Genomic DNA, 27,935 nt, shown 5'->3' on the forward strand with positions numbered 1-27,935 from the left:
TTTCTATAACTGTAGAGCCCTGGGTGAATAAATCTGATCCACTGGAGATTCACCCTTCTATTTAAATTGATGACCATTATTATAGAAAAAGGAGGAAATCCAAAATTCTAAAGTAGAACAATAGAGGAGGGGATTCTTCTAATGAGATCACCTGTTCCCATGGAGATTTTATCACACTTCCTGTTTTGTGTCTGGGACAGGAAGTGGAGGGATGTTTCCTCGACCACCTGACTTGGTTTTTTACACTTCCAATGTCAGAAATTCTAAATGTGACAGTTGGAAACGGGAATTGGGAAGGAAATCCAGGGAGTTCCAGAGACAACTGCCAAAATAACTTTAACTGTGGCAGGATCTCTCAGGGGCTACAGGAAATCTCAGGGACGGGGCCCAGACCGCAAAAAACACCTGACTACGCTTACGCTCCAACCTAAAGTACAAAGAGCATGCTGGTAGGAGAAAGGATTAGAGAATTGTTTCTTCTTTCACTGTCCAATCACAGGGTTGGAGTTGATCAGAACCTGAAAGTAAAAGTGCAGCAGAGACCGATTACATTCCTTTAGACAAGCTTGTGTTGTGTGACAGAGCTGTGTTCATCTCCGGAATGAATAGATAGAAATGCAAATCATTTTTTAGGTGCAGAACATTTTGAAAAAGTAGATTAAAAGTTCTCTTGCTTGGTCAGTGGTGCTTTTACTGGATCCCATCATTTAGCTTCTAGATAGGAAAATCCCAGCGTGACACCTGGGTGTGTTTCCTCTCCTTGTATTGTGTGCAGGACGACCCGCTGGGTTTAGCTGGCCGGGATTTTTTTTTCTTCCAATCGCACAACCGCAGCAGAGACGAAAAGGGTGCGTCTGTGAGAAATGCAGAACGTGTGCAGATTTTCCTTTTTATTTTTACAGGTCCGATCATGGTAGATTCCAGGCCCTACCCGAGTGACGGGGAGGGGCGACCACCCAGGAAACACAGGCATGAGCAGAGAAGCGGCCACCCGGGCACACACGACAGGAATTCAGAACTTCATGACGGATATGACAACAGGAGTCAGAACCGACCCAGAGACAGACACCATGAAGAGCGAGGAGCGCACAGATCCAGAGAAGACCCAGGACGCGCTCAGTACTCAGAGCGACACCGCGAAGATAGAGGGCAGAGCAGGCAGCACAGAGACCGGGGCAGAGACGGGCACAGAGATTACGAGGACAGGGGGCACAGCCGCCACAGAGACGAATATCAGTCAGAGAGGAGTCACAGCCACGACCAAGCAAGAGGAGATCACCACAAGGAGAGGAGTAGAAACCGATACGATGAAAGGGAAAGACAGCAGGAGCATGAGCGCTATGTGCAGAGTGCAGATCATCGGGGGTATCCTGCGGAGGGCAAAATCCCAGAACATTACAACCCATCAGACAGGTGAGTGCAAGACTTGTGATTTATCATTTTCCTATTTCTGTCTGTGACAACATTGCAGACAACATTGTCCCGGTCATACAAAGGTGAGGAGGGGTCACTGGGGCAGGAAGACAGGTGAGTAAAAAAAACTTTTCAGAAGTTTCAATGCCCCCTCAGTTCTCTTTAACTTTTTTTTTCAGGATTGGATATTGTGAAAGGATTGGAATTTCTACTTTTTCTTTCTTCTTCTCTTTTTCGTTCTAATCTTCGGCCATGAACCTGCAGGCGAAGGTGGGATGTGCCAGGTATCCCACTAACTAACGCATGGGTAGCTCAGTGAAATTTGATGGCGATCAGGCAGGAAGGAATGAATATTGCAGAAAGGGACCCTACCTGTCTCTTTCTGCAATAATGACCTGCCTGATGCCAAATTTTAAAGTTGAACTTAGTGTGTCCCTGCTGGGTGAATTTACCTTCTGTATTTGTCCTGGTAAACAATGTCAATGGCACAGAAAATGATAGGGAAATCCAAAATTTTCCAGCTGCCACACAACAGAAATAGAAGGGAAATCTAATGGGGACACCTCTTCCAGTGACAGCTGCCAGTCATGTGCAGTCAGCTATCAGTAATGTACATTACCTGATGGGCAAGCTTTTGACAGCTTCTGTTTGCAGGCTGTCAGAGTTCTCACAAGGTTTGAAGGAAGCAGCTGGAAAGGCTGTAATGTTGTAAATGGGAGGATGAGTCAGTTCTGATGAATTGGGTAGGTAGCCATTAAGTTTTGGTAAATCTATGTACAAAGATTGTACAGTACTATAACATTTATAGCCAGTTTTCGACAGCAATTTGGACCCCAGCCACTCTGCCTTCTAAGTTACACTTTTACTGTATATACTCAAGTATAAACTGAAATGCCAGTGCAGAAAATGTACACTTTGGCCACTAGATGGCAGTGTGTCCTCCTGTAAAGTGTAAAACAAACTTTAGCCTAGAGACAGGGTTTGTAGTTTTTCAGTGATCATTTAGGAGCAAGTGGACCATCAAAACAACAAAATATTTCAACCAGTAAAACAAGGTGGGAAAGAAAAGATATCATACTGATCCCATGTAAGGTTATTTTTCCCCTTGTAAGCAAATATTTTAAAAATAACACACCACATTTATTTTATTGCCATTTCTGTTAATTACTGTTTTGAATGCTAGCAGTGACAGCTGCATTTTTTGATCTGGGCTTAAACACATGTCAATGTATTTTTCCTGTTTTTATCGTTAAAAGTAGGTATCATGGTTTATATTTGAGTATTTATAGTAATTAGAACTCTTTCTTGTGTTTCCCCATAGATCATATCCTCCCAATGAAGCCCAGATGCAGGACATTGATTATTATGAGGAGTCTGGGGGAGGAATCCTGGACTGCCACAAATGCAGATATCTGTGTACAGGACGAGGTAAGAAGGGTGATGTTTGATGCAGGTCTGAGTGCTGCAGCAAGAACGCAGTTAGAATTAGATTGTAATTGCTCTCTGAAAATGTTTTTACTTACTCTGCTGTGTACATATTCAATTCTCTGCTACTGTATCATCCCTGTACAGACCCGGAATTGATTTAACATAAACCTGTCAGGATTGATATATTGGAGCCGGTGCTTGGCTGTAACTGGCTGTGAATAGCATTCCAAGCTTACTATCACAAGACAGTCAGTACACTAGGCCACCCTATGGGAACAGTGCTGCATCATAAAGTACGGCATGCAATGACTGCTGCAGCTCTGCTTTAAAGAGACCCTGTCACCAGCTGAAGGTGAAAGCACAGCAAACACTATTCTAAACTTTTTTTATTTACTTGCGATGTGTGTATCAGAATCCTAGCACAGCCCCGGGTAAATAACATTGATAAAATATGATACAGGCAGTTTTATGGAAAGATGTTTGCTGATTTAGCTTCACCCTGCAAAAGATGATTGATAGGAGCTGCCCTGGTGACTTATTTTTGGAAGGGGCAGGATTCAGGGTTGCCCCTGAATAAGTGATTAAGCTGAAACGAGTGTGTATCCGGTGTTTCATGATTCAATATGCCCATCCCAGTTAAGCAGTGAAGAAAAGATACTTTGTACCTTGAGCCATAAAGTGAGGAGAATCGATAGGCTTGTGATATTTTTATTGGCACATAATTCTTATGCCAAAGAGGAAGAGATCAGCTTGTTGACACCCATGTACATTGCAGGATCCACTGAAGTTATTTTTGTATCGCGGCTTGTGGTATTTTCTTTTTATTACATTTTTCAAATATAAACAACAAGTGCAACATCAAAACCAAGGGTAAAAAAGAACAAGACAAAGTAAGATAAAATAAAAGGAGAAGCGCAATACAGAAAATGTAATAAAACAGGTGTATCTTGAGATGTGAAGATCAATAGTTTTCCGGTTTTTAATGTGCATTTGCAAAGAGCTGCATTTCTTTGGATGCAGCATGCCCTATTTTGAACTTCAGATAAAACAAACAGCTTGTTAAATTCATCAGTTGATTAGAATGTCTGTTGGCATGAACTCTTTAAAGTGAACCAGTGACTTTCTCATGAAGGGGAAAGCAGCAGGCTCACTGTATAGATCCTTCCCTAATAACACATATTCAACTTTCCTTCCCTTCTCCATACCTGAAGATTCCTTGCCCACTTCCATGTGACAACAATGGACCAATCACAAAGCACTACTGTCACATGGAGTAGGTACTATGCTCTTGTGTTCGAGGTACCGGGTATTTTCTTTGCTCCCAGTAGCTAATGAGGGAGAGAAGGAAAATAAAGTATATGCAACTTCAGGTATTGTTCCCTGGCCAAACTGAGGTCACCACAAAGCTATTAAGGCCATTACTCTGTCATCAGCAAGGACCAATGGGCGCCATGCTTAATTCCCTCCATCTTTAGGGAGCATCGTTTGATTACGTGACCAGCTCGAAGAGGAGGGTTATCAGCAGTCACAATAAACGAATAACTCTCCTCCTCCGAGATATGATTCAACCCTGTGTGACTGCTGAGGGTCGACAATGCTGCAATGCATTTACTGCAACATTGTCACCCTGTTAGAGGAAGTGAGAGCCGCTTAGAGGATCACAAGTTATGTTATTCTAATAGAATTTTTAATTTTAAAACCTCACAATGATTTTATTGTAATGCTTTGTACAGAGTTAGGGCAAAGTTTTACATTGATAGGAAATAGATCTTTAAATTACAGTTAAAGATATATTCATAACAGAGGGAAAAAATCACATCCAAGGCTACTATTTGCCACCCCACCTGGCAAGACATCTGCTTCAAAGTGACAGGTTCTCTTTATGACTCTTAGTTTGACACTGATCTAAACTGCTGTCCTCCCCTCTTCCTCTTTTCAGCATGCTGTCAGCTTGTGGAGGTTCTACTGAACATGCTCATCCTGATCTGCTGCTCCGTATCGTACAACACCACGGGGGGGTACACAGGCATATCAAACTTGGGAGGAATCTACTACTATCAGTTCGGGGGGGCTTACAATGGATTTAGCGGTGCTGATGGAGAAAAGGCCCAGACACTGGATGTTCAGTTTTACAATCTAAAGCTTCCTACTGTCACAGCTTCCATGGCTTTTGGTGGAGCCCTCATGACCTTCTGCTGCCTTCTCATCCTGCTTGGGGTGCTGCGGGTTCCATGGCGGTGGCCCGTCTGGCTCTTGGTAGAATGCGTGTTGGATGTTGTGATTGCGGTCGGTTACATTCCCGCTCTTTATTTCTACTTCCAACGTCTACAGGAAGCCTATAGTTCCCAAGTGTGCAAGGACCGTGAGGCTCTCTATAGCAGTAAAGGTTACCAAGGCTTTAGCTGTGCTTTGCATGGTGCCGACATCGCTGCTGCCCTCTTCGCGTGCATGGCCGTTATTGTCTTTTTCATAAGCGCCTTGCTTGCCATTAGAGGCTTCCGGACTGTCCGCCAGATGAAAAAGAAGCCAGTTAACACTTTTGAATTTTAACCCTAATAACTGACCAACTGTAAATTACGGCTGGACAAATCTCTATGGAAATGAAGAGGCAGCCTAGGAGTCATTGGTCATGCTTAAATCACACCTGTAATTTATAGATGAATGAATCCTGACCGCTCTTGGAGGGAGAGGTATAGTAGAGTTGGGTGTTAGAATAAGGTAATGAGAAACCAGCAGTTAGAAGTTGCAGATAGAAGACTGGAGAGAAAAAACAATGCTAAAAGCATCGTACGTCACTACTCCATCTTTCTACTGCACCATCTATGTTACTATCGCACCTACCTCTCCAACAATATTACCTCCTAGATCTGTCATTAATCTACAGACTGTTTAGAGCAGTCTTTCAGAATTCAGTAGAACTAATATGATCCTTATTGGTCATTTACACGAGAAACAAGAGGGAAAGCTCCACTGGTCCTAAAGCGTTGGCATTGCTAATTGGCATTGGTGCCAGAATGATGAGTTAGTCCACCTCTGCTCATTGCTCCAGAAATTCCTAGCAACCTTATAGGAACACTGGTTGAGAAAGGCTGTTCTAGATCCTTTGAGAACTTGGGTTATCTTATAGCAGAACCAAAGTTCCAGTTTTAAATTTTTGATCAGGCAGGTCATTATTGCAGAATTGGACAGGCAATGTCCCTTCTGCAATAATCTCTCCTACCGGCCTGATCACTTCATGAACTGTCAAAAAAGCTTTGGTTTCCCCTTTGCTTCAAGTGTCCAAAGCTTCCCCTGAACTTGCCAGGACTGAATGAAGAAGGAAGAAGATGGCAGCACCCTGCGATGGAACGGGGATTGGTAAGTATCATGGGTTTAGTTCTGCTTTAAACATGACACTTTTTTTTTTTTTTAGAATAACAAAGCACAGCTTCTATGTCCCCTACACTATTCCTTCACAGGATTGTGGATACTGTTCACAGGCGTGCTTTAAGTAGCCACATGCTTTAGTGTTGTCAACAAAAAAGGGTCAAAAGAGCCAGGTGCTATCAGTACTGATCAAATGCCATTGGATCTTTCCTGGGATTTGTCCAGCCGCATTGTAAATACATGTGAAACAATATGAAGGAGATGACAGCCTTGTTTTTACCATTTGTATTAAAGCAATAAAGTTTATACTGTATACAGAACGAAACATTTGTTCTCTACTTTGTTTTTTGTTGCATAAAAGAAATTTCTTTAATGATTCATAATGAGGGGATGCAAGTGTTCATGTTTATATAGTTGTCATGTGACTTATTTTTTTTACCTGCATATTGGTGCAAGAAACGTGTACACTTTTTTAAACCTATATTCAATTATATACCAAAAATAAAGCATGCTGGTAGATGTAACTAGGCTCATCAGGTGTCCTAACAGGTGTTATTTGGCATTCTGTTTATTGATAAGGTTATCTTGGTGCAAATATCAACAGAATTTTTGATATGTGTAATTAATTTCAGTAAATAAAAAAAAAAACTTTTTTATAGCCAACTTCTAAGTTCACAGCCATACTGCAACATTTTTATCTGGTTATAACAGGTGATGCTTTATATTTCTATCCTATCCCTCTAGTGCACTGGCAAAAGTCACATGATCTTTCCCAAACAGGTTCAGTATGTAGGCAAAGCCACTGATTGGCCCTCCTTGCATGAAGGTCATAGGTCATACCTCTAAGCGCATTCTGCAAAAAAATGAACAAAACAGGACCAGCGCTTTGGCCTAGTTTGGGAATATTTTGATGTACAATTTATCTGAAATCTAACAAATATAATTAATATAATATTTATTTTCTTGCTGTAAACTTCTTGGTCCTTCTTTGGCTAGCGTCCAGCAAGCAGTTTTTTATTTATTTATTTTTTTTTCACATCCCAGATAGATGGGTGTCATGCTTTAGGACATGGAAAGCGGGTTCTTAGCCTTCTCTCTCTCTCTGTCTCACCTCAGGTATTCTGCAGATGTTGGAGGTGATCCTCAACGCTTTGGTACTGATTTGCATAATCTCCTCCTATTTCGTCCTTTCTGGGTTCAGTGCCGGCATGGCAAGTGGCGGCTTTGGAGGAGGGTACTACCCATTTGAGGGTCAGGAGCTCCAGCAGGTGCGTCAACTGGACCAGGAGTTCTCTCTGCTGCGCTCCCCCTTGCTCTATGGTGGCCTGACTGTATCGCTTCTGATGGGGACTCTGACATTTGCCATCCTGGCCAAAGGATCCAAACATCTGCTTCAGCTCTCTGACAGGTGGCTCATGATAGAGACCACTTTTAGTTTACTGGCCTCTCTTGGTTACGTTGCTGCGGTGGGGGTGTTTCTACACTTCGCCCTCCAGATCAATGGCACAGATGTGTGTAGGAGGCGAGAGATACTGTATGCCAGAAATGGCCTGACTTGGATGAACTGCGAGCTAGCTGGCACAGATGGAGGTGCGGCTGCATTTGCAATCATACTGGTTATATTATATGCTACCAGTGCTGTCTTAGCCATCCGCGCCTACAGAGAAAAGAAAGCTATACTGCAATAATGTTGGAGGGTGCCAATCTGACTTGTGCCACGAAGGTGACGTGAACAAATATGCTATCAGGACTGCTGTACCTTTGTAAAAGTTTTTATGCTATATTTTTGATAAAAAGCACACAACACAAAACCATACTTGCTAATGCACTTTTAGGATATAGGAGCAGTGTTTAAAGTAAAGCAACCCTAAGCCTTTGTTTAAGGTTGGTAAAACAGATCTAAATATATGTGCAGGATGTCGCCTAATTAAAACCCAAATCAGCAGCTTTTTCTAAGTTTAGAGAATCAGAACCTACTTGTAACTTGTTAATAGTAATGACCTGCATGCCCATTGATAGAATAACTCCCAAATGCAACCTAAAAGTTGCTTTGCAATATTCAACTGTGCTGCCTAGAGGTGGCTGAATGCTTGTACTCCTTGTATATCAGCCTTTGAGTACAAGGTCTTAGAGGAAAGCAGTCAAATATGAAAGCTGCCCTTGTTGGTGATAGTAAATAACTGCAGTAGTAAATGTAGAAGCTGATTTTACCTCCCAGTGGGAGGAACTGTTCATCAAAAACTCTTGTGTTAGGAGAACTTTATCTAAAAGTGCACAAAGCCTGTATAATGTCTACTGTCATGTGGGCTTTATAAATAGATGGGCTGTGTTCTTGTGCATGTTCACTGAGCTCAGGCACTTTGTAAATAAGTACTTAACAAAAACTGTGATTGAAAAGTCCAGTTTTTCTGCCAAGCTACTGTTGTCCCAGTGAAATCCCTATATATTTCTAAAGAGAATGTATCACATGGCACAGACTGCTAATCTTAGCAGCAAGATTTGGCGATATCACTACTGTGCTGCTTTCTTCTTGCTGGAGGGTCTCGTGTGAATAAGTAAAACCTTGCCACTGCCAAGATGGCTACCCTGACCCCATGCAGATCAAGGTGGATCAAGTCATTAATAGGGAAAAATAAGCTGCAGAGAGATCACAAGTAACAATGGAGATTGGCCCTTTGCCCATCTTTGTGAGGGTTATAGCTTTCTATTGCTCAACTGAGGCTGCTCCTGCCCTTGTAGCCTCCATTAGGAAAATGCCATGCCCTTGTAGTCCCCATTCTCTGTAGTTAGTTCCCTATGGGCCCAACAGATTCTATGATAATTCTGGTATAACTGTAGTCAAAATTAGTTTAGTGTAAGGCCTAGCAATACATAAACCGACATTAGTTTATTAAATGTATAATTTAGTTGACTTGCTCAATATAAACACTGACCATCAATCAGAAATGTATCAATCACACTACCCCACACTGCAATTATTATTATTATTATTAAACAGGATTTATATAGCGCCAACATATTACGCAGCGCTGTACATTAAATAGGGCAATCCATGTGTGATTGATTCTGTAGTGATACTTGTGAAGAAAAGAGAATGTCACATGCTCCAACATGAGAGCTCATTTCAGCGCTTTTTAAATACTGTTTAATCATAACAATCCAATAGCTGTCTATCAAGAAGTCCCCAAAACTCCTAACTCATTCCATATATAAAAATGTTCAACTTTTACTAGATTAATAATCTTTTTTGGTTGATCACATTTTCAATTTGTTCAATATTTTAATGCTAATTTGAGGAAATGATTGAATGGACTGTTTGAACTAAAACCAGAAACAATGCTGCAGAATGGCTGTAAGTTCAGAGGAAGTTGGCTCTTAAAATTGCATATTATAGATAGGAGGCCCTCTGACGCTTTGCAGGTCTCCTGAGTGTATATTACAAGACCAAAAACAGTTAAGTGAAATTTTGTGGTGGTGAACATTCAGAAATGTTTATTTGCCTAAGCAGTGAAAAATATACCTGTGCCTGGCATTCTGAAAATTAGCCCTATTAGTATGTGAAGGTGCATAGGGACTCCTGTATAGCCTTATAACTGTATATCTGCCGTGTGAGAGCTAGGGCACTGCTGCCACCTGAGTGTGTCATTCGCCACCTAGAGGAGTACAGCAGTAAACCTAGAGTATTCTCTGATCCAGTAAATATAATGCTGCTATTTAAATCAAACTTATATTCATTCAATATATTAATTTTTACTTTCTTGCATAAATTAACATTTCTAAGTCCTGTAGCATTTCATACTTGCTAGTAAAATATAGAAAAGAATAAAGTGTATTTATTGGTTGTCTACTTGTGCAACAAGCAAACTGTTTGACAATAGAGTCTGGTCGCCTTCCAACTCCAGCCTGTGATTGGGTAGTGAGGAAGCAGCCGTCCACCCTTCTGCTCCAATCGGCATACTGGATTGGCTACTAGTTTTGCCCCTACCTCCGCCAGTCTGAGTGCTGTTGTAGAGGAGCCAAATTCAGGTTCTTAAATGAACTTTAAAAATACATTTCATTAATTAGAATTTTATGTCTTCCGTCATTTCAGCTTTAAAGCAAAACTGTTATCCTCCATTTTATATCAATCACATTAAAATCTGAAAGAAATAAATGAAAACACACACAACATGCTTTAGGTTTAGTTTTAATTTATACATAAATTAGGAATTTCAGAACGGAATAATCAGCATGGGTTTTTAGGAAGGGCAGCACGTTAACAATTTAGGGAAACTCTTAGGTGGGTTATTTTCTAGACCAGCAAAGCCTAAAAATCAAAACTTGTACATATATACACATTTATTGCTTTTGCTAAAATAAAATGTACAAATAATGGCTTTAGAGGCTCTCACTTCTTTGGCTTCCCCGATGGGGCAGTGTCACAGCTGCTATGATTGGGCCATGGGCATGGTATAGGCACCGCCCCTGCGGTGCATTCTGCTTCGGGGAACCATACACCATTCCCTTTTTATGAGCAACCTATCAATGAATGTTCATAGATTCAGCAGGGATCTGGATGCGTCATAGCACAAAAAACATACATTGACACAGACTGCAGTGCATTAGTAAATTCAAGAATCAGTGCTACAGGGAACATTGTGTTATACACAGTCCACCTTTCAAACAATGAAAAGTAATCTGGTTCGCTGGTACATGCAATATCACAACTCTCGCTGGTACGTTACCACAACATTTCCTCAAAACAAGGCTAATTTAAAGGGGACCTGTCCCTTTTTTTTATCAGTTTGATGCAGGTCATGAAAAAGAAGAAGCTGAAAGAAATTATTTTTTTTTACATGGCAGCATAACCAGCCTATTAGGAAGGAAACCATCAAGATTTATGTATGGGAAATGCAGTTCCCGTTGAAGGTGCTTGTTCAGGAGCAAAGCAAAGCTGCCTAGGAATTTTATGCAAGTTAGAAGAAGTTATTGAGAGATCACCATCCCTGGTGGAGGACCCCTTGAAATAACTTTCATGTCTTAGCGAACCCCAGCTCACAGTACAATAATGTAGTAGTCAGAGGGAAGAATTCCGCTTGCAGCGTTGGTCATTGGAAAGAATATTAACCTTACAGATAGCCAAAAAAGATCAAAACTTAGCGGAGAGGCTCAAACTTTTAAAAGGGACCCCTAGCAACCTCTAGAGGAACGCTGGTTGGGAAACACTGATCTAACATATAAGGGAGTTGTTCTGTTATCAAGCAGGAGTGAGTGACCAAGGCTGATAACACTGAAAATACTGAATAAATTATTATTTTATTAAGCCAAGACATGTACAAGTTACCTACTGGTAGCAGTCACCTCCTTATGACAGAGCAGCCTTTCTCAACCAGAAGGAACCCCGGCTTTTAATCAATATATCTAAAACTTATGATATATTAACATGAAGCATAAGATGAGATATTAAAACAATAAAGCAAAGAACATGGTGTACTCAGTGGAGAAGAATCCTCTTAGTGTAGTAGTCTGTGGGAGAAAGGTTGCTTTTTCTCTCAAAGCAGCACTGCTGATCGAAGCAATTAAACCATTGGAGTGCTGCAGCTTTGTACGCAAGAGAAGCAGTTAGACTCTTTCTATGCATTGCAAAAGGGGATTGAACCTTTGCTGAAGTAGCCAGCAGTTTAAAAAAGGGGGCATATTTATTACCATAACAGTTTAATTGGGCTTTACCTGTGCCCATAGCTTGTATGACTTGGGATCAACCAATACAACTACTCCCAGTCAGCAAACCTTGAATCTCCTTTCAGTTCCAAGACACCTCCATGCTATTTCATTATCCATCCATTTATTATTCAATATTTCATTATCCAACAGGGTGCCAGCAGAACACAGCAACCAGAATCATCCTAAAGTAAACTCAACTGCCAGCACAGCTCATAGCAACTTCAGAATCCAAAGAGTAAGGACACACATCTTTTCAGAATCATTAAAATACAGAATCATATAAAGCAGTGGTCATCAACCTTTCTGACAGCAGAGCCCAGTAGCATAGAATACAATTTTGCCACGGGCAGGGGGGAAGGGGTAGTTTGTGGCCCAGGAATTGGGGACCTCTGATATGAAGGATTACAATGATAAAAAGAGTACTATTTTAAATACCGTATCTCAAAAACACAAGAAACAATAGAGTAAGAGGTTTTGGAGTGTAAAAGTAAAACGGATTAGAGTCCAACTGACTCTATGCCCATGTGTTTCAGTAAGGCATGCCTTTCCACATCACATACAAGTACAGTAGCTGGTAGCACACGTGCATTGGGGTGAACTGCATTAAAAATGATGCAGTGCTTTTTTTTTTCAGTCAGTTTCTCTGCATGTCCAGTTATCATGAATGAGCTGCCTTAACATACTACAAAACAGCAATTGTCAATGGGTCCTTAAAGAATCTAGATGTGTTTGTGCAACACATTTTTTATTACTACTTATACCCGGAGGCCATGTCTGTGAAAGCCAATCATCTTTACAAAAATCTAATTTTGTGAGGCTGTTGTATTACAACTGGTGGAGAAGAAATAGCATGACCTATAGGTTTTAGGGATGCAATGTTTCCTGATAAAGGCTAAAATAAATAGTTTACTGTAGGTATGATAAACACCCCCTACAGCTTTACCAACTTTACTGATATGGTAGACCTGCATCACCAAAAAGAAAACAAGTTACCAGTATTCCTATCCAGACATAATTCTGCCCCATCGTTTTCTCCTGCACCTTCAAAAGTACACCTGAGGCTTGTAAGTAAAGACAGCTCAGTGGCCTGGAGCCAATCAGTGCTGTCCCTGGTCATGTGATCACCATGAACAGAAAACCAAACTTATGACGTTGAAAAAGAATAAAACAAGACTTGTGTTTGTATGGCTAAGCTGTTCCTAGCGTTGGTTTTATTTTGGAAAGATATGCTTGCTTGATTTTTGTTGCTGGAATATACAAATTTTGGCACTTTTTATTTAATCAAAGGTAAACAGATTTGTTTTCAGAATACTTATTGCACAGATGAGTGCAATGGTATGAAATAACGATTCAGTGTCCAGAAGGAAAAAGCAATTTGAAGGGTCAGCGTACGTAGTATTCATAGCTCCTGTGCCTTTTGTAGAATTCCCCATTTACACCCCCCCTTACCCGATACGATCATCACCTACACAATGGCCTTTACTGTAAACAAGGCCATCTTTGCTTTCTAGGTTGAGTGTTGCCCAGCTGGATACAGAAGGGGCCAGGATGAAACACTTGATCACACACATTAATTAGACATGCATATGCATCTCACATGCAATTGTTTTTTCATCAGCCAAGCAATATCGAGGATTGGTCCCTGTCCCATGTCTGGGCTTGTAGATGGTCAGCTCAGTTAAACACTGTGTGGCCTGCACTTAAGTCATTTGCAGACCAATCTACCTTTGGTAGGGGCAGTCTTAAAGCAACCACCATAAGCATTAAACATTTCTGATGATGAACAAAGTTCAAGTCTTGGAAGTACAACACCGCCAAACCTTTGTAGAAACTTGATCATCACACATGAGATAGCTGGAGATCTCATTCCAAAACTGTGTGTATTGTGGAGTTCCACCACTCCATTCCCAAATTTCTAATAGGGTTGAGTTTAGAGCTGTGTGCAGAACACTAGAGTATCTTCACATCTGACATGATAAACCAAGTTTTTATAAAACTTTTTTTGCCAGGGCACAATCATGCAGGAACAGAAAAGGGTCCTGTCTAAAGTCTGAAGTGTACAATTCTTTAATATGTCCTTGTAAGCTGTAGAATTATTGAGACACTTTGATGGAAACAGGAGAACTAAAAAAAATTGGAGTTGCATAGGTTTTTGCCACATAGAATGGCATGATGGTCAGGTGTCCACCAACATTTGGCTGGATATTGTTCACCTTGAGTATTGTCAGCCACATATATCACATAGAAAACTTGTATCACTGATGGTTGGGTTTATATAATGGCTCATTAAGGTGAAAGAAAAGGTTGTAACCCCCCCTTGCACAGTAGATTAAATAGTAGGAATCACACCCCAAATTAAATAGGGATTGAACACACCGGGGGGTTTCAAAGTGCCACAATTGATATTAATTAATAAAAAAAAAACATCTTTTATTTGACAAGATTTTATAGATTTGTCAAATAAAAGATGTTTCTTTTTTGTTAATATTAATTGTGGCACGTTAAAAATCCCTCTCTACAACATGTTTAGTCCTATTTGTATCTATCCTAAATAGGGCCAACAAGTGTTTAATCCCTACTAATGCCTCATCAAGGACAGAAGTACAGATGGCATGAAGTACATCATCAAGAGGCCAGCAAGTGTCAAGCTCTGAATGTGCTCCACACAGCAAAGCACATATAAAACAAATCTATTCAGTGTTCATTAAAGCCAGAGGACTCAACAAATATGCAGATCAAGAGTTTTGGTTTTTCGTATCTGCATGCTTGTTCTAAAAGTTATTGGACCACCAAGCTACTAGCACTTCTGCAAACAGGAATGGCTCATATTTATCCAAGTACAGCTCTCCTTTAAAGTAAACCCACCAAGAAACGAGAAGGCAGGCTTTATAAGTATACATGAAAGCCATCAGTTCAAACCATTGGTCGGTGGAAAAATATAAGCAGCCAAAGTTCTACATAGATCCAGGAAAATGTATGTTCATCACCAAGCTTCCTATTGGTGAAGTTGCCCATCAGATTAATATACCAATATGGAGGCAGAACCATGCTAGACTTTTACCAGACAGGTCAACATCTGCACACAACCTCAGCTGCTTATATCTACAGATCATTTTTTTTCTCAAAAGGACATCTGCTTTTGTATTTTTTCTCCCAACATGCTCATCTTGGATTGCCCCAAGTAAAGTCAGATTTACATTAATCAGAACCTGATTGGTGTTGCTTTCATTCCATTTACAGCTCCCCTGATAACACACAACACCTAAAACTGCTATGCTAGCAAACCCCACTATACACACAGACTAACACCCCACTCTTTTTTTAATGTTCACCCCCATCATATATCTGTGCATTAATCTAAACACTTTACAGGAAAGCTGATTATTGTCCAAGTGATCAGCAGCCATATGCTGAGAGACAAATATATAGCAATATCATTATTGTAGAAGACTCCATTCACAGCAAAGGTTTACTTTTCATTTCTCTATCTGACTCTTTGCATTCATCAAGCAGGTACAGGAAAAAAGTGCATCTAGAACTAAAACAACCTCCTTACCTTTCTTTTAAAGTGTGCTGGGTCCGCAGGTAATGAAAAAAGTCAACCTTCTCCGTCACAAATTAAGAATTCTTTTTGATAATTTATCTTCCACCAAGGTTCTTTTGCCCCCCTCCCCACCTAACTTTTATTTTTTTAAGAAAAATATCTATTTGTGTATAACAGGTGTTCATACAAGTGAAATACTTCAGAAAGTAGCAAGCGTATGAATCGTTACAGCTTCACAAAAGGAATGTACACAGACGCCAAACCTTCAATGTTCTTGGCTGTTACCGTTTTCTCGTTTGCTGCCTTATTTGAAAGTCATTTACAAGAATAATGGAAAAAAAATAAAATTCATTTAAAAGTGCTTAAGAGATAAGCGGTTTTGATGCAGCAGATAACGAACATCTCTGTTCTCTTAGAGAAAATAATCAAGGCAAGTGCCTTGGTCAACATGAACCTTAGAAAAGTTAATGAAATGTCCCTTGTTCGTAGCTTAATAATGAAGCCCCTAAAGGGAGGGCTTACGTCAACCATGCTCTGCCACTATTGCCCTACTGCTCAACCATTTCCTTTTACTTTAAAGTGATCCTTTAGCATTTTCTGGCTTATGACAGGCAAGCTAGTTGAATTTTAAAATCATTGAGTTTTGGGTATTCAATACCACCAGCCCAGTGCATATTCAGTACTTTGGGCATTGGCAGAGGGTGACATGCAATATGTCAGCCCATTTTGACTTTATCAGTAGAGCTGGGTATTCATGCACAACTTCTTGACATTGGGTCTACAAAATGAACTTGGGACAGATATGAAGTTGTGTTGGGGGTACAACTGTCCCAAGACTGTGGGAAAGGAATCCTAAACCCAGGCTCAGCTGAGACAGGTGAGTTCGGTCCTTTTTGGAAGAGGTAATGTTGTCACCAGCCTACATGCTCAATATGCAGTGTTCTTCCCAGCCTCTTTTAGCTGGGTGCACCACCCGGAACCTTTCAGTAACCACCTGGCTGTTACTGAAAATTTGGCCTCAATACAGGGGCTGCCATTCTCCTAAAGCTTCTTCCCACCCAAAATCCTGGGGAGAACACTGATTATGGTCCTATGATGAAGCCACCAGAAGATACAGGGTATGAAATACTGTACAGGATTCCTCATAGGAACAAGGCAAAAGCCCAAGCAGGGCATGGGAAAAAAACAAACTTTTTTTTATATACTTTAAAACAGAACAGAGATGAAGTTTGCTCTACTATGAAGCAGCTGTAAAACACAGCAATTAAAATAAAAATCTATTACATTTTTCATGCCTTTGAGAGTGGTTTATATATGCACTTAATATGTATTTGTTGTAAAATGAACAAATCTTTTCCATTGTCTTTCTGAAAGAGGATAAAAATATAAATCAGATGACCAATTTCTGTCCAGCGACGGGTCTTCTTATATTATATATCTGTATATCATACACCAGTGAAGGCAAAGGGCTTCAGGCCACATCCAAAGGACCAAGCCATGGTTGAGGGTGAAATAGCTTCAGCAGATTCACTTAGTTCAAAATATAAATATTTGGATTAGATTCACATTTGTTCATTGGCTCAACAACCAGGAATTTAAAACGCGTTAATAAATTAAATGCACAAAAAAAGCTAAACAAAACATTTGGTGTTAAAAAGGGAAGGGATTGAGAGGTATGCTGTGATTGGCAGATCCATCAGCCATGTAGGGGGTGGATGAGTGTTTTTATGGTTTCACAGAAAAAAAGTTACACTTTTCTTTGCAAAAGGTTCAGTAGCAAGAACGTCTTTGTTGTTTTTGTTCAAACTGGCAATGTTCGGGTTGTAAAATGTGCAATAGTGGGATCACTATTGATCCTGGGGTTTCGAGATCCATGAGGTCACAAGGCAGTGTCAAACTCCTCAGGGGCGTTGACTCTGTCTTCTGCTCCAGACTCCAAATCGTTCAGCTGCTCCCTCACCTCATTTTCTAAGTGTGGAGGAACCACAAATTGGTCTTCGGGTTCCAACTGGGAAGGAGCAGAGAAATAACCAGTTTTTCTCTTTGGAGCTTCAGAAGCCACCTCTATTAGGTTAAGGATTTCTTCGAGCGGTACCACAGAGCCATTTGAGTGCTTCTTCTTGTACAAATTCAGCCCAGACATTGAGGAAGGGAGTTCGTCCTTCTCTTGGTTTGGGTTGTGATTTATGGTGTTCTGTTGTAGAATCTGCATGGAAATTCCACAACTGTCCTCGTCCAGGTTCTGGAAAGTGCCGACACCCGATGGTTCCGGGGAATGTTGCCTGCTGCAGTGAATGTCCACTTCTACCTCCAGCCGGCTGCCCATAATGAGGCCTTCAGCCTGCAGCTCTTCGTCGCTGTCTAGACCATTTTCTGACTGGTTGCTGGAGAAGGTGGCGCAAGATGGCTGCCGTTGAAAGGTGCTGGCTGAGGGAATGGGGTGCAAGCTGCACCTCCTTTCAGGACGTAGGATGAGACCTCCTTCTAGGCCGGCTATGGCATGCTCATCTGAAGCCGTGGATCCAACTTCACTACTCACCTCCGACACGGACATTTCACTGCTGAATTCAGAGGCAATGCCACTGCTGGAGGATGGTGTCACCGAATCGGGAGACTCTTTTGTTGCAACTGCAGAGGTTAAGCCAGATGAATTAGGTAACGTCAGTGTGTGCATCTCGCAAGTGCAGGTGTCCTCTCCTATAGTGAGACACACCACCAGTGCAGCTACATTGTCCGGGCAGCCATAGCTTTGTGCCAAAGTACAGAGCTTCTTAGCAGCGGCCAGTGGATCAGGAAGGTGGCGAATGGTTTGTACTGCCTCTGTTGCAGGTACATATTCCCACAGTGCTTTGTTCCCCAGAATTAACATCTCATCCTGCACGGTCAGTGGCAATGTGGTGATATGAGGATCTGGGAGCACCCACGGGTGTAGATAGGTGCAGCCCAGCAGACGGGTACAGCAAGTGACACCATTAACCTTATTGTCCTGCAAGATCAAAATAAAGAACAGATGAAGGAGAAATAATAGTCTGATACCCAGAACAAAGCAAACTACGATTAATCTTATGTTAGAACATTAAAAGAAAACATGAAATTACACTTTAAGATCAAGGATTCTGTAGCACTATAAAGCAGAAAGCAAAACCTACATATGTAATAGACAAAGAGAGATGACCCCATGTACATACAATTACAAAATATACGCAGAAAAAAGCCATTCAATGTAATAACACATATAAATAGCACTGCTTACATAAAACTGACGACTTCTACTTTTATCTAAAACACTTTTGGAAAATCCTGTACATAACCTTTAATAGGAACAAGTAAAAAATAATTGCACATACCTCAGTGATAATTGCCTTTTGCTCTTTGATCCGTAAAAGCTCGTCGAGACATTGCTCCAAGCTAAAAACCCGGGACAAAGCAAGAGGCTGCCCATTCCGACATAACACGGCCTGACAAGCCCCAACGTTGGCAACTGTCAGGGAGAAGCTGTGATCGGCTGCACCGCGTCCAATGTAACACAAGAGGGCAGAAGAGCCCAGTTTCTGGCCTGCAGTTCCCAGTTTCCTGTAACAAGAATCAGCATTATCCTATTACCACTGAAATCATATACCAAAACATTTTAAGGACATCCTAGCAGCCTATTTATAGATCATGAGATGATTGCCAATAGCTCTGATAACGTAGGAAGGCTAAGATTGGATTTCTCATACTTATGAAATATCCAAGCCTCACCCACTTACCTGCTAAGATACGTTCAATCCCTAAAGCTAACAGCAACAGAAGCTGTAACCCTTCCCTGCTGTATCTAAAACACAATGTTTTGCCTGGAGTTGGACTTTAATCCTCCGCGTCTAATAAAATCTCTGAGCTGTCAATTCTCAGTTTACTATCGGCAAAGACATGGCGGCTGACCTGTGTGACACCAGGAATGTGTGGCACATGAAGGTTCGGTCGCAGTTTGACTGCTGCAGCTCCTCCAGCAGGACATCTCCCATAGTGCACTGCAGCAGACGTGGAACCTCCTCGTTCTTATCCCCATCAAACATGCCATACAGAGCTTCAACACCATCTGCAAAGTCGCTCACGGCCAGAGAGGAGACGCAGAGCCTGCAGGAAGGACAGATGTTACCAATAGTTGCCAAACTCATTAAAGCAAGAAGCCGTGTCAAAGACACCAACAATACTCACTTGTTGCGCTGTCCGGACATTTCCGCTAAGCCATGATTGCAAGATATGGACGGCGCTGGCAGGTCAGAATTTGGCAATGGTTTGTTGTCGCTTTTCAAGATAGGGATGTGACTACATGGAGAAAGCAACAAAATAAGTGTTATATGGCCAATCACATCTGTGTTGTATTGAGTCAATGTGCATTTCCTTAAGGCTTTTTTGTCCATTCTGAAGTTGTAAATGTAAAACATTTGTATTTCCAATGCAGCACTCGCTCATTATAGTGTCCTGTATTGGTTAATGTGATATGGTGCCAATGGCATCACAATGCACATATGCACACAGTATAGGTTAAGATGGAATTCAATAACTCTTAAAGCATGCATTCTCTCAATATAAGTGGATAGCCCTCAACGGTTTTTGCATCATCATTGCCAAAGACACTTTGCTATTTTATCCTGGACTGGGAATTGCTATATGCCAGCTGGGTAAAATCTGAATTTGTGGTTCCTATGGTTGGAAAAAGGTTTGCATTCTATGTCAGGTTTAAATTTTTAAAGTACTAAGACAGAAACAGAATTTGACCTTGTATATGATAAATACAGGTGAAAGCATATAGAGGGATAGTAGTTATCATTACATTTTCTCTCTTGCCAGTCCCCACCATGGCACAGAGGATGGCTTGGAAAGCTGCTTTAGCTAGTGGCAGAGTTTGGAGTGGTAACAAATGAATAAAGCAATGTCCAATTACCTGAAGACGTCATGAAGCTGATGGTCAAGGACCAGGTCGTTATTCCCTTTCAGGTCCAGCTCGTGAAGGACAGGAGGCAGGCTCTCTGGGGTCGCGATCTCCACCAGGTTGTTACAGCTCAGGTCCACCAGCTGCAGGAACAAAGAGCAGCAATATCTCATGCCATGGGCCAAGTGAGTGTCAATGAGATGACATGTACGCCATGTCTACAGCTGTAGCACAGCCTGCAAGGGTAAGAGGGAGGAGGAGACATAAGGGGATCGAGGCAAAACATGGACAGCTAGGAGAGGTCATGTATGGTTAAAGGTAGGGTGAGACCTGGATCAGTGGCAGGTTGAAGATCTCCGGGAAGACGCTGATACAGTTGGAGTGGGCAATGAGCGTGTGGAGACGTTTGCAGTTGGACACCGTGCTGGGGATGGACTTCAGACGATTACCACTAAGGTTCAGCTCCTCTAGGAACTCAAGTTTGTTGAGCTTGCTACGAGAGGGGAAAGAATCAGTGAGGAAACCAAACTAAGGGCCAACAAGGCTTCAACATACTTCATAAAAATTCTTCCACATTTTTGTAAAAGTAAAAAAAAATCCTTCCACATTTTTGTAAAAGTATAAAAATCCTTCCACATATTTGTAAAAGCTAGTCTGCATTTCTAGGAAAAAGTGTACCTCTAGCAACTGAGATCATTCAAGAATCCTAAATGATATAACTGCACAGGCTTATTTATCAAATATGCATTGCTGTAACTTGAGAATCAAGACTTTCTCCTCATCTGTTAGCTTGGCATCACTGAATGTTTCTAACATGTGATATGAACAAAAGGCTTACATCCATATGGTAATGCAAGCTGCTATATTCTCACCTGGCTGGGAAGGTCTCCAGCTGGTTATAGGCCAGATGAAGGACCCTGAGGTTGGCATGGATGGTCAGGAAAGGAACATACTGGTCGGTTAATTGGTTGTTGGTTAAGTAGAAGGCTTGCAGCCTAGTGCCACTTTCCTCTCCACTGAACATCGATGGAAGGCTCTCCAGGATGTTTGCCGATGCATTTAGGAACCTGAGACTGAAAAGACGCATCCATATAAATGGAAATGTTAAAATCACAACAGATGTAGGGATATGTACCAAAAACCAAATATTTTAAGATGGAGAAAAGCTGAATTCTATAGGCACAGCTTAGTTAAAAAGGCATGGGTTTCAAGTAACCTAATAAATATTAAATTAGAAAACATGCAGGAACATCTGTTCTATCCTATCTATCCTGTTCTATCCGAAATAACTGGTAAAGTGAGGACTGTTGCAGCAATAAAACTTTAGAACCCTCCGCAGTCCTATCTAAAAAAAAAAAAAAACCCATAGGTGTTCAAAAGACAACTTTGTAGGTTTAAGAATCACTCTACTTAGTTTTGGGTGAAGGCCAGGTAGGCTGAAAGGTTTACTAGCTTAAAATGTTCACTGTTGCCTCCAACAGTGAAATATTAGCCCCCCCACCTACAATGGGCCATTGCAGAAAACACAGCAGGAGAACTATAAGTCTTCCTAATGCAGTGGGAGCAGTAAGACCCCATGGAATGGATAAGCAGTCCCAGAACATTGCTTGCTAGGGACAACCTAATATTTATAGTGACAGGAATGCCTTGGATAATATGCAAAATCTGTTGGTGCATATTGTGCACATCCCCAGCTGCTGCAAGGACCTTGGTATACATCAAGGCTGAGAAGAAAGATCAGAAGGTCTCATAGCCTTAAACACTCTTAGAAGTACATAATGTAAACTCCATTTCTGGCACAGCAAGGTGTAAAAATAAAAACAAAGCCAGCTGGAGTAAAAGTATGCATGTACCTTTATCCTTACATAAAATAGTAATTAGAAAAGGAGTCTGACAAGATATCTTTATACCAGACTTCTACTTTTTTGCTTTCTGGCTCACAGACCTTGATGTGACTGTTATCTGTCCTCCCGGGACACTTACTTTAAAGCTATGGTGAAGAGAGAGTCAGGAAGGTGTCTCAGCATATTGTGCTGCACATCCAGGGTCTCCAGGGGAACAGACTCCATGGGACACGGTAAGCTCTTCAGCTGGTTGTGTCCAAGCAGCAGTCTTCGCAGACTGGAAGAGCCCATTATCCTGCCAGGAAAACAGCAAAGTCAGCAACATATGGAAACATTCTCATAAGTTCAGACACATTTACATTTATCATTGAGAGTTTTCAAAGTATTTAAAAGTAATTCTGGGCCAGTTTATGCTGCAATATTTTTTTAATATTCACAGGGAAAACTTGAAGTTTGTGAATATAAAGAAAGGGTACAGCAGTAGTTATTTCTTTTAAGAAAGTCAATGTATTCTTCTTTATTGACCTTGAATACAGAGCTTAAGGAAGGAGGGGGCCTTGACTAAAGCATTCTCTTGTAAACTTCAGTTTGAGCTATTGAGCTCAGTAGACAATGGTTTCTTTTCCTAGCAAAGCTAGGATGTTTTGTGTGGTCCCAGGAATGAATGTAAGTATTAGCTTTAAAAGTGAATCTATACTCATAAAGTAAAGATTTGATATGTTCTGGAGACCCTCATATCTAGAGCGGTTTCCATTCTGGTAGGCAACGTTTTGGGTAGTGTCATTGCAGGTCGCCATCTTCCACACCCACACATTTCTAAAGGGCAATATTTTAGTGGGCTCTTTCAAATGTGCAGGAGCCAGAAAAGCTTTAGCAATATAAGAAAGTACCAGAGCTTCACCATTCAGAATGAACCAGGCCACATCCTTAAGGTTTTGTGAGCTACTGCAGACATGGGATGGAACCTGAAGGTACTAAAACAGTCTAGAGGAGACATCAGCAACTTTTATTATTACCTGAGAGGCAGCTCTGCTATCGCGTTCCAGCTGAGATCCAGAGCTTCCAGTTTCTTGGCCTCACATACCCACTCCGGCACTGATGCAAGGCAATTCCTGTAATATAGACATGCTGTTAGAGGGTCTCTAAGCTAATAAATGCTTTAATATGCTTTCAAACAAAATAAATCATACCTGCTGCTTAACAATCTGTAGCTTGTAAAGGTTTTTACACCCAGTAATATTCACCTCAATCATTGGCCCCATATTTACCCCCTCCCCTGCTGATTTTCAATGCAACAACAGCTTCATTAGTATGCTGTATATGACCAGCATGCTGGTCTCTGAATGGTCTTGTTGTCACCCCTCTTCTAGGTGCCATCACACATGTACTGTAATCAGTTCAGTGACCATATCACGAGGATAGGACGTAGCCATTGAGGTTCCTGTGGACATTTAAGCCACAGGGGACTGGACTATGAATACTATTAGTAGTGTAGGGACCCACCTAAATCATCTGCAGCCCCAAACCTGTCCCTTTTGGAGGTTCTCCAGATCCCTTGTTTGTGATCTTCCTTGCCTTATAAAGTCGATCATGGCACTGGGTACTGGTAATTAGTTTTCTGAAAGCCTATTTGAAATTTCAGCCTAAATTATCCAAACACAGTCCAGCTGCAGAAGACACAATGTGTGCATAAATGCTACATATTTTATTAATTAAAAATATATACAGCCCAAAATACAAAAGCTATCGACCTGTTAGTATGTCACAGTATGGGAACTTTGCTCTCTGTGTGAAAGCAGCATTACGCTATAGAGGTCAGGCATTCCCCCTGTTAAGCCATAGCTAGGGAAGATTTAATATTATTATTAATATTAATAATAATAATAAACAGGATTTATATAGGGCAAACATATTAGGCAGCGCTGTACATTAAATAGGGGTTGCAAATGACAAACCTATACAAACAATGACACAGGAGGAGGAAAGGACCTGCCCCGAAGGCTTTAATCTTTACTGAATTGCAGTGCTATAGGTTTGACTCATTTGGGTTTAGGTCAGCCTTCTGCAATGCTACACTGCATCTCCAGTGCAAGGGTGCCGCTGTGCAGGTGTTATTCCAGATCAGGCTGTGGTTGCATTAATTGTTTTGCAGCCTCTGGAATTTATTTAGCTGAACAGAAATTTTATTGGACTTTAATTACCATGATCCAGAACTGGAAGTTTTTTTGTTATCAGAAGATTCAGTTAACCATAGAGAAAATTCAATATATACAGCAAAAACATGTCACAGTGGCCTAAGATGCGACTCTTCAGAAGCAGAAGATGGACAATCTGGTTGAAAATCTTACTGCTCCAGCCCTCAACTCACATTAATTCATACACAAGTGTCTCCATACCATCGTCTGTCCACTTACCTAGACAAGTCAAGAGTATGGAGCAGAGAGGGTGCCAAGTAGACATTTACTGAGGTTAGTCCTGAGAAGGGAGACAGAAAATCCAAATGCACTATGAGAAATGGGAAACAACAGTGCTGGGATATAATGATGGATGATGAAATAACCTACTGTTGGAGCCGGCATAGATTGCCCGTAGGGAGAAGCCGCACAGCCTTAGTTCCCTTAGCTGGTTCCGTTCGCAGTGCAGTTGCTCCAGGTTCCCCATACAGCTGAGGTCCAGGGTGGACAGCTGGTTATCGCGCACATCAAAATGAGTGATATGGTTTATCCCCTCCAGGCTGGCACCCACTTGAGTCAGCTGATTCATCCTATACAAGAAATAGGCAACATACATTACTATCATGGCTCAGTTCACAAAGATAACATACTAGGACATGGATTCTTTTTTTTTTTGTGTTGTGTTACATTTGAGGAACCCAGCAGCTTACCGCAGATCTATGACCTTTATGTGTGTCATGTTTGTGAGTGTCGGAAGGTTTAGAAGTTCCAGTCGGTTCCCTGCCATACACAATTTCTCCACAGATGGAAGATTCTCATACACCTTGGGAATGGTGGTCAGGTCATTAAATGCAAGGCAAAGACTTGTCAGCTGCTGCAGAGACCCCAGCTCATCCGGCAATGCCGTCAGGAAGTTCCCATCAAGGTTCAGTATCTGCAAACTGCATGTAAAGGAAAGGAAATATTATGACTTACAACATTTTAAATTATTCCTATACGTAGCAATTCACATTTTTCTATCCTATTTTAAAGGTGACCCCAAGGCTGCATTTTTTTAGCAAAACAAATAAATAATGAACATTGTTGTTATTTGTCGTTTTAACCCCCCTAAAGCTGCTTTACTGCCAGTTACCTGAAAGTTTTAGTGGTGAAGACATATAAAAAGGCTGGTATTTTAGGTTTAAGTGCCATGTATGCATTGCCTAAACCAAATTTGCGAAGATCCTCTGCAGCAGCCCCTCTTTACTCAATGTCACACTGCAGTTAAGGGGCATTGCTGGGTGGACCAGGGTAGTTTTGACTATTGATAAAGTATGAAAATTGTGGTAGAAGGCTGCACTAAACTCCACAGATGGGTCTGTGAATGTTGAGAATGCTAGGTGAGTATTCATAGGCCATGGTAATTGTAGCTGGCCAAGTATGGCCATATGGTCTTAGTACAGTCCCAGCAGCGTCTATGGCAGCTGATTTTTATGATACAAGAGAGGGCATCGGCATTAACAGTGGTCATACTACGGACCCATGGCTTATGACTATGATTGGGCTTCTCACAGTCCAAAATAAATGTGCAGGAATGTAGAGGGGTCACATGGTTGTAGTGGCTGTACAGCCAGCCGTATGAATGTATCCCACTGGTGCTTGAGGTTGGGGGTTCAATTTGTCATTTCTGGAGGTATGCGATAGTAGTAGGTTGAGGAGAGCCCAACACGTTTTCCAGATTGTCTTTCCTTCCTTACTTACTTGTCAACAGTATACACTAAACTGCAAGAACATTCTAACAGATTTCAATGCAGTTCTGCATACTCCATATCAACGCCCACCACCTCCTTTCTGTCCCTTGTATAAATACAAACACGACACCTATTTGTCCCCTTGTGCTAGTAGCTCCCCCACCACCTGCCCATCAGCACTACCACCAAAAACCCTATTTCAACTATCACCGGTGGTGTGAAAATTTAAATAGATTGATTGTAATTATACCAAATGAATACAGAAGGAATAGGAAAGTTACCATGGGTATTTTGATATAGTCACCCGAATATCTCTTTTTCAAAAGGTAATTTACCTGAGCAACTGACCAATTTGTGGAGGTAATTGTGTGAGTCCATTACAGGAAACATTGAGTTCTGTAAGTGTGGGTATCTGGCAAAGTTCGATGGGAAAATATCCCAGCCTGTTCTGCGACAGATTGAGATTCTTCAGCTGTGAAAACCTTAGCAGAAAAACAAAGACGGGTCAGCTTAAGCCATGGGATGAAATTGGCCCAGACAGTACATAGCATGGATCATGTGAGTACCTGCAGAGACTGCTCACTCCTGCTGGACTCTGCAGTTGCAGGAAGTTATGGCGGAGGTTCAGGGACGTGACGTCCTGGCAGTAGAATAGGTGCTCGGGAATCTCTTCTAGGCTCTGACATGAGAGATCAACGGTGCTCAGCCTCTGAGATACCACCTGGAAGAGAAACATAATGGTTCATAAAAGTTAATGCTTGTTTTTGATCAAGACAGGAAATTTTTTTTTCCTGTCTGTGACCCCAATGGAGGGATTTTTTTTTTTTATTCACTTCCTGTCCCCTCGACAGAAATGAGGTGTGTGGTTGTCACCAGCACAGGAAGGTACAGCAAGCTATTAAAATACTGTAAAAAAATCTTGACAATCATTTAAATATGTTTTGTTCTCTGTCCTATTCCCTATATTCCCCATCATTTCCTTCCTGACGTGTTTCATATACATTTATATCTCAATCCCAGCTGCCCCGCTTACTTTTGTTGCTTGTCGGTGCCATCTCTGGTATTCTGCTGCAGACTCAAAGCTGACGTGGTAGGTAGGAGCTTGTGCTTCAGCAGAACAGAAGGCCAGGCAGTGTGGTTTCCTTTTTACTTCCTCTATCTGAAAGGGGAAAAAATATAATAATAAAATGACCTATATGAAATCTTGATTACCTACCATAGCATTTGTAATTTTGAATTTGTCAATTTTAATTTGTTGTTTCTACTTTCAGAAATGGGAACGAGTAAGAATCAGAATCTCCACTCTTGTTATAACATAGCAGCCATGGCTCTCAAGGATTGCTGTGGGTGATAGTATTCACTTGTATTCTCTTCCAGCCAAAACAAAAATGTCAACCCACTGACCTGCCAGAGCTTAAAGCGGATTTCCAAACTTACCTTTCTTCATCTTTTACATGTCTTCTTGTGATAAGCAGCATTTCTTTATATACTTTTCCTTCCGCACAAAAAGCATTAGATGTTACAGCAGGTTTCCTAAGGCAACCTTATTTTATGTCTGATAGACTACAAAAAACATCAAGGCCTTCCTAACTGATTTGGACTGTCCATGATCAACTTTTCACTTTTCTTACTTTTAGTGATTTAGTCTCAGAGTTATGTGTGGGCATTACCAAGGGCAGGCAGTATTTAAAAATGCCCACCCCTCCAGCCTAAAACCTTTAGCCTAAATGATTGGAATCCACATTGCCTTCCCATGATATAATGAATATTGGCGTTTCTGCATGTGGTTATGGTTGTGGCTTTCAAGACAGGGCAGTG

General features: G+C 41.3%; 2 protein-coding genes across 9 annotated transcripts in view; one reads left to right on the forward strand and one right to left on the reverse strand.

Annotated features, from left to right (window-relative positions):
- The window catches only part of MARVELD3 (MARVEL domain containing 3), a 43,760-nt gene extending 33,726 nt beyond the window's left edge, over positions 1-10,034 (forward strand). For 7 of the 8 annotated variants that reach the window (XM_072422535.1, XM_072422536.1, XM_072422539.1 and 4 more), the window contains 3 exons: positions 903-1,413; positions 2,735-2,841; positions 4,781-6,250. In XM_072422535.1, the coding sequence (XP_072278636.1) occupies positions 903-1,413; positions 2,735-2,841; positions 4,781-5,391 (1,229 nt within the window). In that variant the 3' untranslated portion in view covers positions 5,392-6,250. Of the gene's footprint in view, positions 1-902; positions 1,414-2,734; positions 2,842-4,780; positions 6,251-7,323 lie in introns of those variants that run through there. The other variant, XM_072422533.1, reaches the window with a different exon arrangement.
- A 343-nt stretch (positions 10,035-10,377) lies between these two features.
- The window catches only part of PHLPP2 (PH domain and leucine rich repeat protein phosphatase 2), a 32,604-nt gene continuing 15,046 nt past the window's right edge, over positions 10,378-27,935 (reverse strand). The window contains exons 5-19 of the mRNA XM_072422531.1: positions 27,151-27,276; positions 26,684-26,838; positions 26,453-26,599; positions 25,098-25,328; positions 24,778-24,977; positions 24,628-24,688; positions 23,230-23,325; positions 22,353-22,508; positions 21,242-21,442; positions 20,700-20,862; positions 20,382-20,512; positions 19,652-19,762; positions 19,376-19,570; positions 18,802-19,027; positions 10,378-18,440 (exon numbers count right to left, since the gene is read on the reverse strand). Of these exons, the coding sequence (XP_072278632.1) occupies positions 17,334-18,440; positions 18,802-19,027; positions 19,376-19,570; positions 19,652-19,762; positions 20,382-20,512; positions 20,700-20,862; positions 21,242-21,442; positions 22,353-22,508; positions 23,230-23,325; positions 24,628-24,688; positions 24,778-24,977; positions 25,098-25,328; positions 26,453-26,599; positions 26,684-26,838; positions 27,151-27,276 (3,306 nt within the window). The 3' untranslated portion in view covers positions 10,378-17,333. The remainder of the gene's footprint in view (positions 18,441-18,801; positions 19,028-19,375; positions 19,571-19,651; positions 19,763-20,381; positions 20,513-20,699; positions 20,863-21,241; positions 21,443-22,352; positions 22,509-23,229; positions 23,326-24,627; positions 24,689-24,777; positions 24,978-25,097; positions 25,329-26,452; positions 26,600-26,683; positions 26,839-27,150; positions 27,277-27,935) is intronic.

The sequence above is a fragment of the Pyxicephalus adspersus genome, chromosome 9, assembly GCF_032062135.1.
Source record: "Pyxicephalus adspersus chromosome 9, UCB_Pads_2.0, whole genome shotgun sequence".
NCBI classification, from domain to species: Eukaryota; Metazoa; Chordata; class Amphibia; order Anura; family Pyxicephalidae; genus Pyxicephalus; species Pyxicephalus adspersus.